Raw genomic sequence first — 15520 nt, 5'->3', positions numbered from 1 at the left:
TTTTCACAGCCAGTGTATACTTACAGTCCCAAAGGATTTATCACCCCTTCAAAAGCTCTACTTTATCACATATAACAGATAACTCCTTACCAGCAAATTAACAAATTACAGTGTATTAAATAATATTAACACATTATTATAATATTATAATAGTGTATTAATTTTATTTAATAGACTAATTTTTAAAGATTTTTTAAAAATGAAAACTTGGCAATTGTTCGAAATGACTAACCTAAAATCGAACCGGTTCCTTCGAACGTTTCAAGGCAGAATCAACCGGTTCCATTTGTGACATCATAAATTGAACAGGAAAATATAACTTTTAAAACAGTTTGACAAGGTTCGCCTAGAAAAAATGCCTTTTCTTAAAAAAAAGTTTAAATTGGTGTGTATAATGTGTTGCATAACTCGTAGCATATTTTACATTTTGACATTTGACATTTATTTTGACTTCATATTTTGACTTTGACAGATATGTTGTTCGAAGAAATTTATTTATTCTCTATTTCAAAATGAACAATTTGAATATTTCATATACAAATTGTTGTCGCACTTGTTTGAGACTGGAACCGGGTGGTACTTCTTTAAATACTTTAGACATCGATAATATAAAAATATGTGATAAATTGTTAGCCTGCGTTTCTGATATAGTAAGCTTTAGAAACTTTTCCTAATTTTTTTTTATCTAACAAGTCTAAGGATTTTTTACTACTTGTCAAAACTTATTTTGTAGGTATGGTTTAGGGATGGATTATCGAATATTCTTTGTTCAAATTGCTTATGTACCTTAAGAATAGCATATGACTTTCGAATATTATGTTTACAGTCTGAAAACAGTATTCAAGAGTATTTTAACGGAGACAAATCTATTAACTATCAAACACTAAATAATTACGTATCTGATGCAAATCACTTGGAGACCTTGCAAACCATCGAAAAGTGTGTCAACCAACATCAAAATACAGACTGCATTAATTTGAAACAATTTCTGGATGAAAAAGAATTGCTGAAATCTGCAAATCAAGACAATACAAACAATTTGAATAATGCTCCCGGCACAATATTAACTGCGGGAAACAACAAAGGCGTTGATAAGGTTAATTGATACAAGTTTACAGTTTTTATTTTGATAAGCCACTGTTTCAGACTCAACAAAAAAATGTTAGTACAAGGTCGATTAAAATTCAAACTCAACCTTTACCGCAATATCCGTCGCTCACTCCGGCAGCTGCCCGTTTGGAATCCCAACAGAATAAAACCACTATTGTTAAAGAAGACCCATACAAATTTTCTTGTGAACAGTGTGGGAAGAGATACTCAAAAAATTCCAATTTAAAAATTCATATGAGAACGCATACTGGAGAGAAGCCTTTCGAGTGTAAATATTGCGAGAAAAGGTATGTATATGACATGTAAGTGACTTTTAATTAGTGATAGTGTGGCAAACGACTATTCTGCGGACTAAAGCCCCATAAAAAATATTTTGTCTAGTGTGACACTAGTTATGCTTTCATGATACCTACTGATTAGTAGGTTGCTCTCTGCCAGAATGTACAAAGCAATGCTTTGTGCCAGTGGCATTGAGTAGCAGTGTATGATAATTTCAAAAATTGTAAATAAATATTCACCAAAATTTTAATAATTCGTGCTCGTCTTAATACCAAATAACAATTAGAAACAAGGAAATTTGAAAACTTCTTCGATATTTCTACTTTCTTCTAGGTTTTACCACTCGTCTCATTTAAGAGAACACATTCGACGACACACCGGCGAGAAACCGTACCAGTGTTCTATGTGTTTAAAAAGATTTACGATTACTGCCGAGCTAACAGTTCATATGAGGATACACACGGGAGAAAAACCTTATGCTTGTGAACAATGCGACAAGCGTTATATCAAGGCCAGCGACTTGCAAGTTCACATGCGCTCTCATACCGGTAAGAATATGTTCAGTTTACGTATTCCAATTAAGTAAACCATAAACTATTGCTCCAACGGTCAACACTGTCAGATCTCAGAACACGTACCACAAAAAGAGGTCGTTTATTAAATGAATAGTAATATATCTGTTTATCTATCTATCTCTATATACTCTACTCTATCAATAAAATTTTTGATAAAGGTGTAGATTTAGACACTTAATTTTTTATATAAACTCCAATTTTGATCTGACAAACCTAACATTTATTTGATAAGATAGGTTTTCCAAGGAATCTCACGATTAAAATGTATGTCTTTTCATAACAAAAATGGCAGCTTAAGTGAGGTTAGGTTAATCCCTAATTTCAGTTGTACAGTTTTGGGATTCTTGAAAGTTAGTACAAAAAAGTACTGTATTCCGAAGCTGTATTATTTTTTAAAAATGTATACATTAATTTGCAGATCCAGAATCTGCCATTAAAATTTTGTCAACCATATATTAGTTACACTCCTATATCGAAACTTGTAGATTTTAAAAGTTCTTTAAGAATAAATTTGGTTTTGAAACTTAAATTTTATTAACTATTCGAGAAAATATTACAAAAAAAAAACTAAGTACATTATACATACTTATCGTTATACAAAATTTGTCTTGGTCTATGACCTCGACCATTCAACTTTAAGGATACGATTATGAACATTAATTCCATTGAGCTGAGAAATAGCTTCAGCTGCGTCACATTTAAATTTAAAATGTACAAAAGCAAAACTTCTGACACCAGTCCCCTTATCCTTTACTAACCGAAGCGACTTCCTTGGTCCAAATGGCTGGACAAGCTTTGCTAAGTCAGATTCAGTCGTGGAGTAATGTAGTCCACTGATGCATACACATGCATAGCTCCTGCCAGATTGCCTTACTTTATTTGCACCATAGACTTTAGGTTCTGCATTAGAAGGAATGTATTCGGAAACTTTTTCTAATCGACGATTACCTGTTCAAAACAATTTTTGATAAAAAAAACAAACAGAACTGACTAAAATTGAATAACGTACAAATTAAATTAAGACGACTGCTCATATATTTTTTCTTATCAGCACCAACAACCGACGTCCTTCTACGTAAAAGGTTTTTTCTTGCTGATATAGCACTTTTTAAAGGATATTCAATTCTGTGAGAATTTCTTATCCAAATATCACTTTCTTTGGTCTCTGGAAATATGTTATATTTTAGATTTGGACCAATTAATTCAACTTCGAATTGATTTGTGCCATAAACATAACCATTTAAACCCTGTACCACTTTTACAGCATCATAGCTATGCTCGAATACTATGTATCCATAAAATAATTGATTAATATCATCTCTTTTCAAGTATAGATTTTGTATGTCTCCATTAGGCTGGCACCTTGTTAGAATAAAAGTTTTCAAAGTTTCGTTTGTAAAAGTTTCATCGAGATTTACAATGCGCACCACACGACTCTCTTCCGACATTTTCTAAATAAAAAATGATTATTTCAGTCGACGCTTCAATTAAAATTCGTTATTTCTATTCAAAATAATTAAAGTTAATACTTAATAAATATTTATCTAAGCTCTAAGCAAGAAACGTCGCAAATCACATCACATAGTAAGCAAACAAAATGGAGATAAAAAAAGAATATGTTGCGCTAAACTATGCCCTTGACGTTTATTTTAGGTTATCGCTGGGTAAAAACCCAGGAAACTAGCAATCAGTAGTACCACTCTTTGCTTTCACATAAATTTCAAACACGTGTAACATTTACGAATTTAATAAATGTCAATCTCAGAGATTACAAAAAATCGGTCATATCTTGATAATTAATTGTAGCTGTACAAAAAATATTATTCCAAAATTTCAATTTGCACCAAAGCATATAAGGAAATAGTAACCAGATGATTTTTTAAATTTCAGTTTATTATAAGGTTTTTTATTTATAACTTAAAAATATGTAAACAAAAATTTTTGATATTTGTCAGTCTTGTAGTGAGTGTGCTGCCGCAGGTGAAGACTCATTGAACTATGGAACAAATATACAGGGTGTGTCATGGTGACGGCCCATTAGAATTATTTCAGAGACTACTTCGATTTGAATTTTGAAAATTTGGGTTACCGGGTTTTCGGGTATGCCCTTCTCAACTAAAATAATGGCGTCCACGTACCGCTTCCGGTTATACCGGAAGTCGCCATCTTGGTTGCTTATTTTAAATGGAATTATTGCAATTTTGGATTGTACGTGTCATTTTAGGTGGACTTTTATGAAGTTTCCCTATTCCTAAAATTAACTGTTGTGACTGCTCATTGTTTTCGAGATATTTAATTGTTTTTCAAAAAAATTGAGAGAAACAGTGACTAAATTCAAACCATGTGTATTTTATAGTAAGAAAGATAAAGCAACAATATTTATAGGGGGGATAGCTAGACCCCTAAGCTTCCCAGCCATACTTTCAAAGTGGCTTAATTGCATACAGGGCGCTAGAAATTTAATGCCGAGTTTAGTTAACTTCAAACCTTCATAAGTCGGTTTTTTTAATTTTTAACACCCTATATGTTTTTCTATATTCTGATACACAATTTTATTCTCTTTCGAACGGTATCAGGGTTCCCTATACCGATCTCTTCTAGTTTTTAAGTTATCTACTTTTTTTGTGTAATCACCTAAAATCATGTAATTTTTTGCGAGGATAGCTGTGGAATTTGTAGCAAAACTTCAAAACAAACAACTAAACAGCTGTTGATCGATTTGATTGTGACATTAAGGTGGAGCCCCGTCTAATTAATACAAACACTTCCTTAGTTGGTCTAAAGGTATATCATCTAGAAAATCTGCCACAACCGTTTGCAAAATATTGAAATATCTGTCAGCATTTAAATTTTCTTCGTAGATATGGTAAAAAATTTGGTTATCTTTAATTAGACAAAAAACATTTACGCTAAATTTATTTTGAAAGTTTCTTTCCCGGATAACATGAGAATTTTCAGATGACCACACATGATGTCTATTAAAAATACCTTCTCAAAAATTTTAACTTGTCTGTCCATATAATGTGTTGCAAAAATTGTGGATCTTCTTGGTGTCGCACTAACATTGTTTCACAAAATTATACATATTGCACAGCATCACCCGGATGAAGAGCAGAAAGTAGATTAAATTTGTATGGATGCATGTCATTAGTTCTTGGCATCCAGTGAATGGACGCTCGTGAAATGCCTATATTATACCCTGCGGCGCGAGTTGAGGATTCTCGATGAACATTAAAATAGGCTAGCACCTTTATTACATTATCTTCATTTGAAGTTATTGATTTTGGTAAAATTCTTTCTGCACAAATTTGACCATACTTAGTTGATTTGCTAAAATTCTTCTTAACTTTTTTGTACTCATTGGTGGCAAATTTGGATATGTCTCATTAAAAACTGTACATGTTCTGCTTATAATCCCATTGCAACGTCCGTGAATGAATAATATATTTAAAATATCAGCATTTGAATATGTATTGTTTTCCATTTCATATAAACACTAAATTAAACTGTCACTGCAAGAGACTAACAACAAATTGACAGTTTAGTTGTTTGTTTTAAAGTTTTGCTAGAAATTCCACAGCTATCTTCACAAGAAATGACATGATTTTAGTGTGATTACACAAAAAATAGTAGATAACTTAAAAACTAGAAGAGATAGGTATAGGGAATCCTGATATCGTTCGAAAGAGAATAAAATTGTGTATAAGCAGTATATAGAAAAATATACAGGGTGTTCTATTAAAAAAAAAACGACTTATGAAGGTTTGAAGTTAACTAAACTCGGCATTAAATTTCTAGCATCCTGTATGCAATTGAGCCACTTTGAAAGTATGGATGGAAAGCTAAATTTTATTTTTTAAACTTAAATTTTATAACTATTCGAGAAAATATTACAAACAAAAAACTAAGTACATTGTACATACTTATCGCTTATTGTACATAACAAAATTTGTGTTCGCCTGTGATCTCGACCATTCGACCCTAAGGATACGGTCTCGATAACTAATTCCATTGAGCTGAGAAATAGCTTCAGCTGCGTCACATCTGAATTTAAAATTTACATAAGCAAAACCTCTGACACAGCCAGTCTCCTTATTCTTTGCTAAGTAAAGTTTCTGAATTGGTCCAAATGGGTTTACAAGATCTTCTAAGTCTATTTCAGTCATGGAGTGATGTATATTACTGATGTATATATTTGCATAGCTCATGCCAGGTTGCGGTGTTTTATATGCGGCGTCGACTTTAGGGTTCAGCTTAGGAATAATGAGTCCGGAAACTTTTTCCATTCGACGACCACCCGCTGAAAACAATTTTTGATTATAAAAACAAACAGGAACTGACCAAAATTGAATAATATAATAAAATAAGTAAATCAAGATGACTATTTATATTTTTTCTTACCAGCACCAAAAACTGACCTCCTACATAAAAGGTTGCTTCTTGTTGATATAGCACTTTTTAAAGGACAATAAATCTCTGATGGAAATATGCGATATTTTAGATTTGGACCGATTAGTTCAATTTCAAATTGGTTTGTGCCATGAACATAACCATTCAAACACTGTATCACTTTTACAGCATCATAGGTATGCTCGAATACTATGTATCCATAAAATATTTTATTAATATCATCTCTTTTTAAATATAGATTTTTTATGTCCCCATTAGGCTGGCACCTTGTTAGAATAAAAGTTTTCAAAGTTTCGTTTGTAAATGTTTCATCGAGATTTACAATTCGCACCACCCGACTCTCTTCTTCTGACATTTTCTAAATAAAATATGTTTTCTTCAATTAAAATGCATTATTTCTAATCAAAATAATTCAATTTAAAATGTAGAATACTTACCTAAACTCTAAACAAGTGCAAATCACAGTAACAAATGCTTGCAAATCGTAAATCTAAACACAGGAAGTCAACAAAATCGAGATAAAAAAAAACTACGTAGCAGTATATGTTGACGATGTACGGTTATCACAACATAAATAGTATGTTTTAAATTCTTGTTGATATAAATTAATTTGCAAAGTATGAGGCCTCAAAATCATTTACTTTGGTAGTTTCGAATCTATTTGTAAATATGGAATTATGTTTTGGGGTAATAGCACTGACATACAGAAAATTTTTGTCATTCAAAAAAGAATTATAAGAATTATCAATAATATGTCTTACATCCAATCTTGTAGATCGGTATTTAGGAATAGCAAAATAATGACTATATCGGCTCTGTATATTTTTGAGTGCTTAATGTATGTAAGGAAAAACTGGAATAATTTTATGACAGACTCATCATCTCAGTATAATACAAGAAATTTAAATCTAATGTACCCATATCACAGACTAACTCTAACAGAAAAGAATGCACTTTACATGTGTATTAAATTATTCAATTGTTTACCAGCGTCACTTAAACAGATACAGAGTGTAAATTTATTCAAAAAACATATTAAACAATTTTTGTTAAATATTGAGCCCTACAATGTAACTGAATATTTGGACCACTGTTTAAACTAACTTAGGGAAACTGTTGTGACACCATTTCGCTCTTACATTGTCATTGTAAATGTTAATGTTTTTACGAATTAAAGATTATTATTATTATTATTAAAAATATTTTGTTTAATTTTTTTCTGTTAATACAAAGTCTCTTTTGTTTGTTAATACATTTCCCTTAGCTACCAGATCCTAGCTGATCTGATAAAAATAACTAAATATTATATACAAAGATAGGTAATAAGATATAACTACAGGTAATAAGACAATCACTACACAGTAAACTATGCCTTTGAAGTTTATTTTAAGTTATCGCTGGGTAAAAACCAGGAAACTGGCAATCAGTAGTACCACTCTTTGCTATCACATAAATTTCAAACGCAGGTAACATTTATGAATTTAATAGATATCAATCTCGGAGATTACAAAAAATCGGTCATATCTTGATAACTAATTGTAACTGTAAGAAAAATGTTATTATTCCAAAATTTCTATTCGCGCCAAAGCATATAAGGAAATAGTAACCAGATGATTTTTAAATTTCAGTTGGTTGCAGTAAGCTTCAAATTATTATGTAGCATGAAAACAAATTTTCAGGTATCGCTTAATAGAAAAAAAAATCCAATAAACTCAAATAAAAAGTGTACTATGATACCAGACTAACTACCACTTTGTATATAGAAAGACAATTTAAGTTGATCTTGTATGTAAAACTTGTAATTTCCACATTATTTACATACATATAGTACAAAACGTGATTAAAAAGTCAATGATGTGACGATGTTTAGGCTACAACAGCTCTAGATTATTTAAAAAAACCATAATATCCTTGCTCTCAAGTGATGTCACTATATGCGCGTAGACTGTGTAGACACACCATATAATAGGTACAAGGACAAACATTCTCGACGCGACTTAAGTGGCAATAAGTGAAACATTGTCTGCTTAATCGCAACACCCGTGTTATTTATTACAATTATACGATCTCGACGTGATCTAGCATCTCATTTTTATTGCATTTATTATTTTTTTACACTATTATAACCATTTAAGAAATTACCTCTTTTTGTGGCACATGTTTTAAGATCTGATAGCGTCGATTGTGCTTTGTCCTAGTCGTAGACGGCCTAAGCTCCCCTAAAACTGTAGCCAATATCAAGATTAGATATACTGTATTGTCCTCTATATATGTATTTTATTCCGAAGACAAGAAGTGTATGCATTGAAAAAAAAAAATGAAATTTGCAAATATTGAAAAACAAACTGACCATTTTTATACTAATTCTCAAACACTAATTCTGTCATTAGCCAGTTGATTCTTTTTCAGGTGAAAAGCCGTTTGCCTGCAACTACTGCGACAAGAAGTTTTCCTCCGGTTATATCCTCAACTCGCATTTGAAAACTCACACGGGCGATCGACCGTGGCAGTGCAACTACTGTTCCAAATCTTTCACGCAATCGTCTCACCTGACGGTACACATGAAGAAGCACACAGGCGAGAAGTTTCCCTGCAAAGTTTGCGGTCAGGAATTTACGCACTCCTCCCAACTAACGGTCCACATGAGGGAACACACCGGGAAGCAGCCGTATAAGTGTTCGATTTGCGATAAAATATGCAACTACGCCTCCGAATTGCAAAGCCATATGATGAAGCACACGGGGGAGAAATTCCAGTGCTTAACTTGTGATAAAAAATTTACAACGGCAACCTACTTGCAGGAGCATACAAGAACGCACACGGGGGAGAACCTCTTCTGTTGTACGATGTGTGACAGGACCTTTACGAGGTCCACGTACTTAGAAAAACACGTTAGAACACATACAGGTGAGGTGGGTAACCGGGGAGTGTTATTGCACGACGCAATGAATCCGTTTAGACAAACTTTTGCATTAACTGATATACCGGGTCTTGTGTTCAGTTTGAAAAGTCGCAGATTATTGAAATTTAATAAAATTAAAGGAAGTTCCTGATCTTCTCTTGTTCTGTTGGTTGTATTCTCGTTTGGGAGTGGCCCCACGTTGGGCGCCATGTTCTCGTTCGGAGCTGTATGGTTTGTTTGCGAAGTTTGAAAGCACCACGTATTTAATCAGTTAAAAAAAGGTTGACTGTTGCTAAAAACCAGTTTTGAGTATTCGAATTGATACTTTACTAAAAAGCATTGTGGATTTGTTGCATTTTGCAGCGATGCTCCTCGGTTGGGCAAATGAATTTGAATATGTTGTTTGTAACTTGCGTTTTAGGTGAGAAGCCTTTCGCCTGTGTAATCTGTAATAAACGTTTCACTCAGGCGGGCTCTCTGAACGTTCACATAAGGAAGCACACGGGTGAAAAGCCTTACACTTGCAGTATTTGCAACAGGGCTTTCGCCACATCTACGTATCTGTCGGGACATCTAAAGAAGCATAAAAAATACACCAATCTGTAGTCGAAAGACAGTCCGAGCGTTTATTTTCTTAAAGGACTGATGACGTAGTTGTGCATTTAACAACTCGAATATTTTTCACAAATTTAAAAGTCTAGTATTATTTATTTAATATTCTTTGTGATATTTGTTTAAGGAAGCGAGTTTTATTATACTTATGTTAGGTTTTCACGTATAGAAAGGTTTTAGTTAAAAATTGTTAAAAATTATTGAAAATATTTTTTCTGTAAAACATTTTTTTTTCGAAAACTAAAAAAATTCAGTATTTCATGTATCGCTCAATTTTTTATGAACTTGGAATAGTTATTTTCAGTTTTTATATTAAATACAATATTTTATATCTGTCCTTTTTTTTCAATGTTGAGTTCAAAGTTTAAAAAATAATATTACATACCCTCCTTCACTTTTTATATCTGCGTGTACATCAACTCGTACTTTCAGCCACGATAACTTGGTTCGATCGTTTTTGCATTTAAGGGATCCGGCGGGACTGGAGATGAGCAATAAAATGAAATGATGTAGAAAATGTATTTGCTATTTATTCAAATTAATCTGTAACAGGTTTTTCATCGTCTCTCCATCTTAATAATTGTAGAAAAGTGACCATTCAAAAACTTACAAGTTCAGTTCTATGTTTAGATGAACGATCACATTTAAACTAAATTTAAAACTATTGTCTTTACATATTATACAATATATTTTGTTGGTGTAAGTTCATAAAGAATAAAAAAAAGTTACTCGTCTAGCTCCAGAGTATAAAGATCGTATTGCCAAAAAATATATAACTTAAATCCGTCGTATTTACATAAATTATATGTAAAATAATATACAGTTATTAAAAAATTCTACAACAATGCACCACTTAATATACATCTTTTATAATTGCAACCCTAGACATTATTTTACAAACTTTTTACAAGCTGTTTTACAGATTTTTTTCCATTTTAATACAAGAACAAAATTATTGGTACATGAAAATACTCCTAGATACAGTATGTACAGTTTTTAACGTTCCATGCTTTCTAAATTTTTACCAAATGTTTACTCGAAATATGTGGTTTAGGGTGGCCCAAAAAAAAAGATTATTTTTTTTCGTGTTGTGAAAATATGTTAGTTTATCATGTTTTAAGAGCCCCCTCAAAAAAAATTTTTTTAGGTCGATTTTTAAAGATTCCAAAATCGTCAAAAATAGAATTTGTTTTAATTTTTTTTTCTCGTTATTTTATCATTTTCTAGGTTGAAAAAAATCTCGATTGAAAATTTCAAATCGATATTTTAATTTCTTCATAATTATTTTAACTTTCAAAGTAGTGTACCTATTAATAAAGTACCTAAAAACCTAAAAAATAAATATCGACGAACTAATAATTTTTTTTATTGAATTTGATGAACAAAAGAATAGTATTAAATCACGAGATATTTATTTTTAGAGGTCGCTCGAAAACATTTTAGGTACACTACTTTTAAAGTTAAAATAATTATGCGTGACCTTTAGAAATATCGATTTGAAATTTTCAGAATCGAGATTTTTTTCAACCTAGAAAATGATAAAATAACGAGAAAAAATTTTTTTTTTTAAATTCAATTTTTGACGATTTTGGAAATTTTTAAAAATCTTGAGCAACCTCTAAAAAATTTTTTTTGAGCTAATTTTTTAAGGGCTCTTAAAACATGATAAACTAACATATTTTCACAACACGAAAAAAAATATTTGTTTTTTTTGGGCCACCCTAATGTAGTACGTACTCAAAAAAGGCAAATTATCGAAATCTGTCCACTAAATTAACTTTATTTAGCTCTTGCTATATCACACAAAATATTTTTTTTAAATTGGCACTTACAGTAAGATCTCAAAACGACGCAACTCGTAACCTTTATAAATCGTAACAAAACCGTATTACGCAATGTCATAAAAACTGCTTAGAAAGCAAAGCTGAACAGTTTTATTAGCCAAACACTCGGATCTCCAGTAATTATAAGAAAATCTTCCTTCAAAAAATTGGTAAGGCAAAAAGTTGTGATATTCACTTACCAAACAATTTTTACATTCGTCCAAAAAAAAAGAAAAAACGGAACCACAGTACACGAACCGATTAATAAAAATAATAGAAAGCATGTAACATACTTTACAATATTTTACATGAACCGATTAATAAAAATAATAGAAAGCATGTAACATACTTTACAATATTCCATGTTCCGGAATTAACAATAAATACATATTTACTATACTGATTTTCGTCGTAACGTAAACCAAAGACAAACCTTTGCCCTGTTCCATATCACATTTTCCAGATTAGATTAAACTTTGCTTTGCTGCAGCTGTTAACGCAATAACTTCTATAATGCATCAAGTTGAAGCCTTCGAATTTAACTACGAGTGTTTTTTTGTCGTTTTGATTATTTTTCTCAAATCCAATGTGCAAATATCAAAGTAAGGTATGTTTCAGTTTACATCTAATCCAAAATTTCATACCGGGAGTAAGCCAGAAATTAAATGTATAAGTAGTCAAAAATGGCATTAAAATTTCACTTTTTAATGGACAAATTAATGTTATTTGTTATTTAACGTATAACATTAAGACAAAATTTTAAAATATTTATCGATGAAGAGGATGATTTGACATTTTTGCTGTTATACCAAGCACGTAAGATTTTATAAATGATTAAATTATATTTTTAACTAGACGGTCAAATCCTGTAAACCCAGATATTGCATAGGTTTCAAATCCTGCCATTAATCCTTAGTATCCAGAATTAATACCAAAATTTTGATTTTTTTATTGCCTCGAGTGCTAACAGAGATTTTTCTATAGCAGGAACATTTGAAAGTAAAATCTGATTTCGTTTATCGCAACACTTGGATGCTATATTTATGATAACATTATTTGGTCTTAATATAACGTTTTGTAGACAAGGCATAAGTATCAAAATTTTTAATACCGAAATCTTAGGATTTATTCTAAATACTCTGAAATCATAGATTTGAATTTAGATAATTGGAAAATGAGTTTACAGAATGTATTTGACAAAGAGTAAGTATTACTGTTCTTCAGTTAGATTTTGGGGTCGGGACCTAATCTTAGAATCAAAGTTTTTGATCACAAGATTGAGTCTAGAATAGGCAGTTCTATCCCAGGATCTGGAACATTTTATTGATTTCACATACAGAGATTGACTAAAAATCCCGAAGTCCAAAACAAAGGATGTGATAGCATTAGGATCTAGGAAATGGTAAGAGATACGGGGTGGCTGATATTAAAAAATGTTGTGTTTTTTTATACCTAACAATATGCAGTTTAGAAAGTTTTAAAATTCCAGGTAGTTCCTGAGATATCTGGAGAAACCCGAAATTTTCCAAAATCGTTTTATTTTTTTTCTGGCTTTATTTGAAAACAAATTTTAAGATAAATTGCACATTTACATTGCCACTTTTTTCGCTCTATCCAGCGGCGTCAACATTTTTGCAATCCGACGTTTCGTTTTCGAGGGGCCATCATCAGGTTAATTTTTTTAAATAAGTCGATACAGCACAAAATATCCAACAATTCTTTTTCTACCATTAGCACAATACTAATTAGAAATAATAAAGTTTCATAAATTCGTATTATTTTTTTATTGGGTATAACTTTTTTACTGATTTTACTGATTAAAACTGTGCGGAAAAATTTTAAATGGTTGCTAAAATAAGCTAAAAACCTTTTTAAGCGATTACAAAAGTAATATCATCTAATTCAGAATTAAAAAAGCCTAGATTTTGTCATAAAAATAGCAGCCACGTATTTAAAAAAAAAACTGATGATGACCCCTCAAAGACGAAACGTCGTATTGCAAAAATGTTGACGCCATTGAATAGAGCGAAAAATGTGGCAGTGTAAATATGCAATTTATTTCAATAAAGCCAGAAAAAAAATAAAACGATTTTGCAAAATTTCATGTTTTTCCGGATATCTCCGAAACTACCCGAAATGTTAAAACCTTCTAAATAGCATATTGTTAGGTATAAAAAAACACAACTTTTTTCTAATTTGAGCCACCCCGTATCTCTTACCATTTCCTAGATCCTAAAGCTATCCCATTCTTATTTTGGATACACTGTATAATGTCAAACCAAGTGTAAATAACCAACAACTTAGGAACGCAAACGTAGAGATTTTTCTTCAGGATTATTTGCAACTAAAATCTGGTTATTTACATTTAACTGACAGTGACACGAGCACTTGGACAGTTTTTTAACGATAAGAATCTCTTCGTCCAATACAATTTTTATTCGAATTTATGCGACTGAAAACAGTTTGTTTTTTTTTTGACAAATTATCGTTTTTTAGTTAAATTTCAGTATTGTGACATCATTCTGGGATGTAAGAATTAAATTTTTTTATCCCGAAATCCAGAGATTAAGTCTCGTTTGCAACTAAAATCTGGTTACTTACGTTTAACTGATGACACCAACACTAAGTTGTTCATTATTTATAACAAAATTTTCCTTTTCTTTTGGATTTATGAAATTGAAAAATAAGTTTGTAGCATGTTTTTCAACCAGAGCAAATATCGTAATTTTTTGTTACATTTCAGGATCTGGGATCCAGAGATCAAAATTTTTTATCCTAAGATTGAGTTTTATTTGCAAATAAAAACTAGTTACTTACATTTAACTCACGACGCTAACACTTGGACGACTTATATACGATAAGGGCATTTTTTAGTCCCACAGAACATTTACTTGGATGTATGTAATTAAAAAATAAGTTTATAGAATATTTTTTGACAAGGAGCGAGTATTATCGATTTTTTAGTTAAATTTTATGATCCTGACGTCCCGGGATGCAAGCACAAAAATTTTTTATTCCAATATTCCAAGATCGAGTCTCGCTCCCAAAAAATGGGCTCGCTACATTTAATGTTAAAAATATTTTATATAGCTGCTCTTAAAATTTGTTGATAAGAAAATTAAACTAAAAACACGTATATAATACAGGGTGGCCCGAAATTAATGTAGAATCTCATAGTACTATGCTTTTTGGCGGGGAACCCCCTTAAGACAGTTTTTCGTGAGCCCCTTGTCTTTGGAGCCAAAGAAATTTGGTCGCAAATTTGAATCTCTTAAAAATTATTAGTTAGCTAAAAAGCCATTGAATTTAGAAACTTCTTTGTTTCAACACTTTTTTCGTAAAACGCAATGTTTTTGAGGAAAATGGCAAATCACGATATGCATTCTTCTCGAAAACATTGCGCTTTATGAAAAAAATATCAAGAGACAAAAAAGTTTCTAAATTTAATGGCTTTAGCAGACTAACAATTTTTAAGAAATTTATATATGCGACCAAATTTGTTTGGCTCCAAAGACAAGGGGGTTCCCCGAAAAAAGCTTAGCACCATCAGATTACACATCATAAAACCTCTATGTACCAAATTTAGTGATTCTCGTACAACAGTTCCGATATAAAAAAAAAAAATTCTTAGGGGCAAATTTCAGGTGGTTGTAATTCTGAAAGAGGGGGCTACTTGGCAAAAATAAATAATATGCATCCACTAAAGAGTGACCGCAAAAAACCTGCGATTTTCGCCCGTTTTTTTCACAATTCGCAGAGTATTAAAAAGAATACATAAAAATATGTTTTTGGTCGCAAATTACTCGTCA

General features: G+C 31.4%; 2 protein-coding genes across 2 annotated transcripts; one reads left to right on the top strand and one right to left on the bottom strand.

Moving 5' to 3' along the window:
- Nucleotides 1-469: 469 nt before the first annotated feature.
- Nucleotides 470-10094, top strand: LOC108915335 (zinc finger protein 883-like). Its single transcript, XM_018721342.2, has 6 exons — nucleotides 470-650; nucleotides 734-1096; nucleotides 1147-1397; nucleotides 1723-1937; nucleotides 8784-9281; nucleotides 9698-10094. Exons 1-6 carry the CDS (start codon nucleotides 513-515, stop codon nucleotides 9880-9882), a joined length of 1650 nt encoding a protein of 549 aa, XP_018576858.1. The 5' UTR covers nucleotides 470-512; the 3' UTR covers nucleotides 9883-10094.
- LOC108915336 (eukaryotic translation initiation factor 3 subunit G-B-like) lies at nucleotides 2517-3530 on the bottom strand. Its single transcript, XM_018721345.1, has 2 exons — nucleotides 2974-3530; nucleotides 2517-2912 (listed from the first exon to the last, which is right to left on the bottom strand). Exons 1-2 carry the CDS (start codon nucleotides 3410-3412, stop codon nucleotides 2578-2580), a joined length of 774 nt encoding a protein of 257 aa, XP_018576861.1. The 5' UTR covers nucleotides 3413-3530; the 3' UTR covers nucleotides 2517-2577.
- Nucleotides 10095-15520: the final 5426 nt, after the last annotated feature.

This window comes from Anoplophora glabripennis, unplaced genomic scaffold (assembly GCF_000390285.2).
Source record: "Anoplophora glabripennis isolate ALB-LARVAE unplaced genomic scaffold, Agla_2.0 scaffold589, whole genome shotgun sequence".
Classification (NCBI taxonomy): domain Eukaryota; kingdom Metazoa; phylum Arthropoda; class Insecta; order Coleoptera; family Cerambycidae; genus Anoplophora; species Anoplophora glabripennis.
Note: the sequence above shows the minus strand (reverse complement) of the source record. Positions and strands in the feature narration are given on the sequence as shown.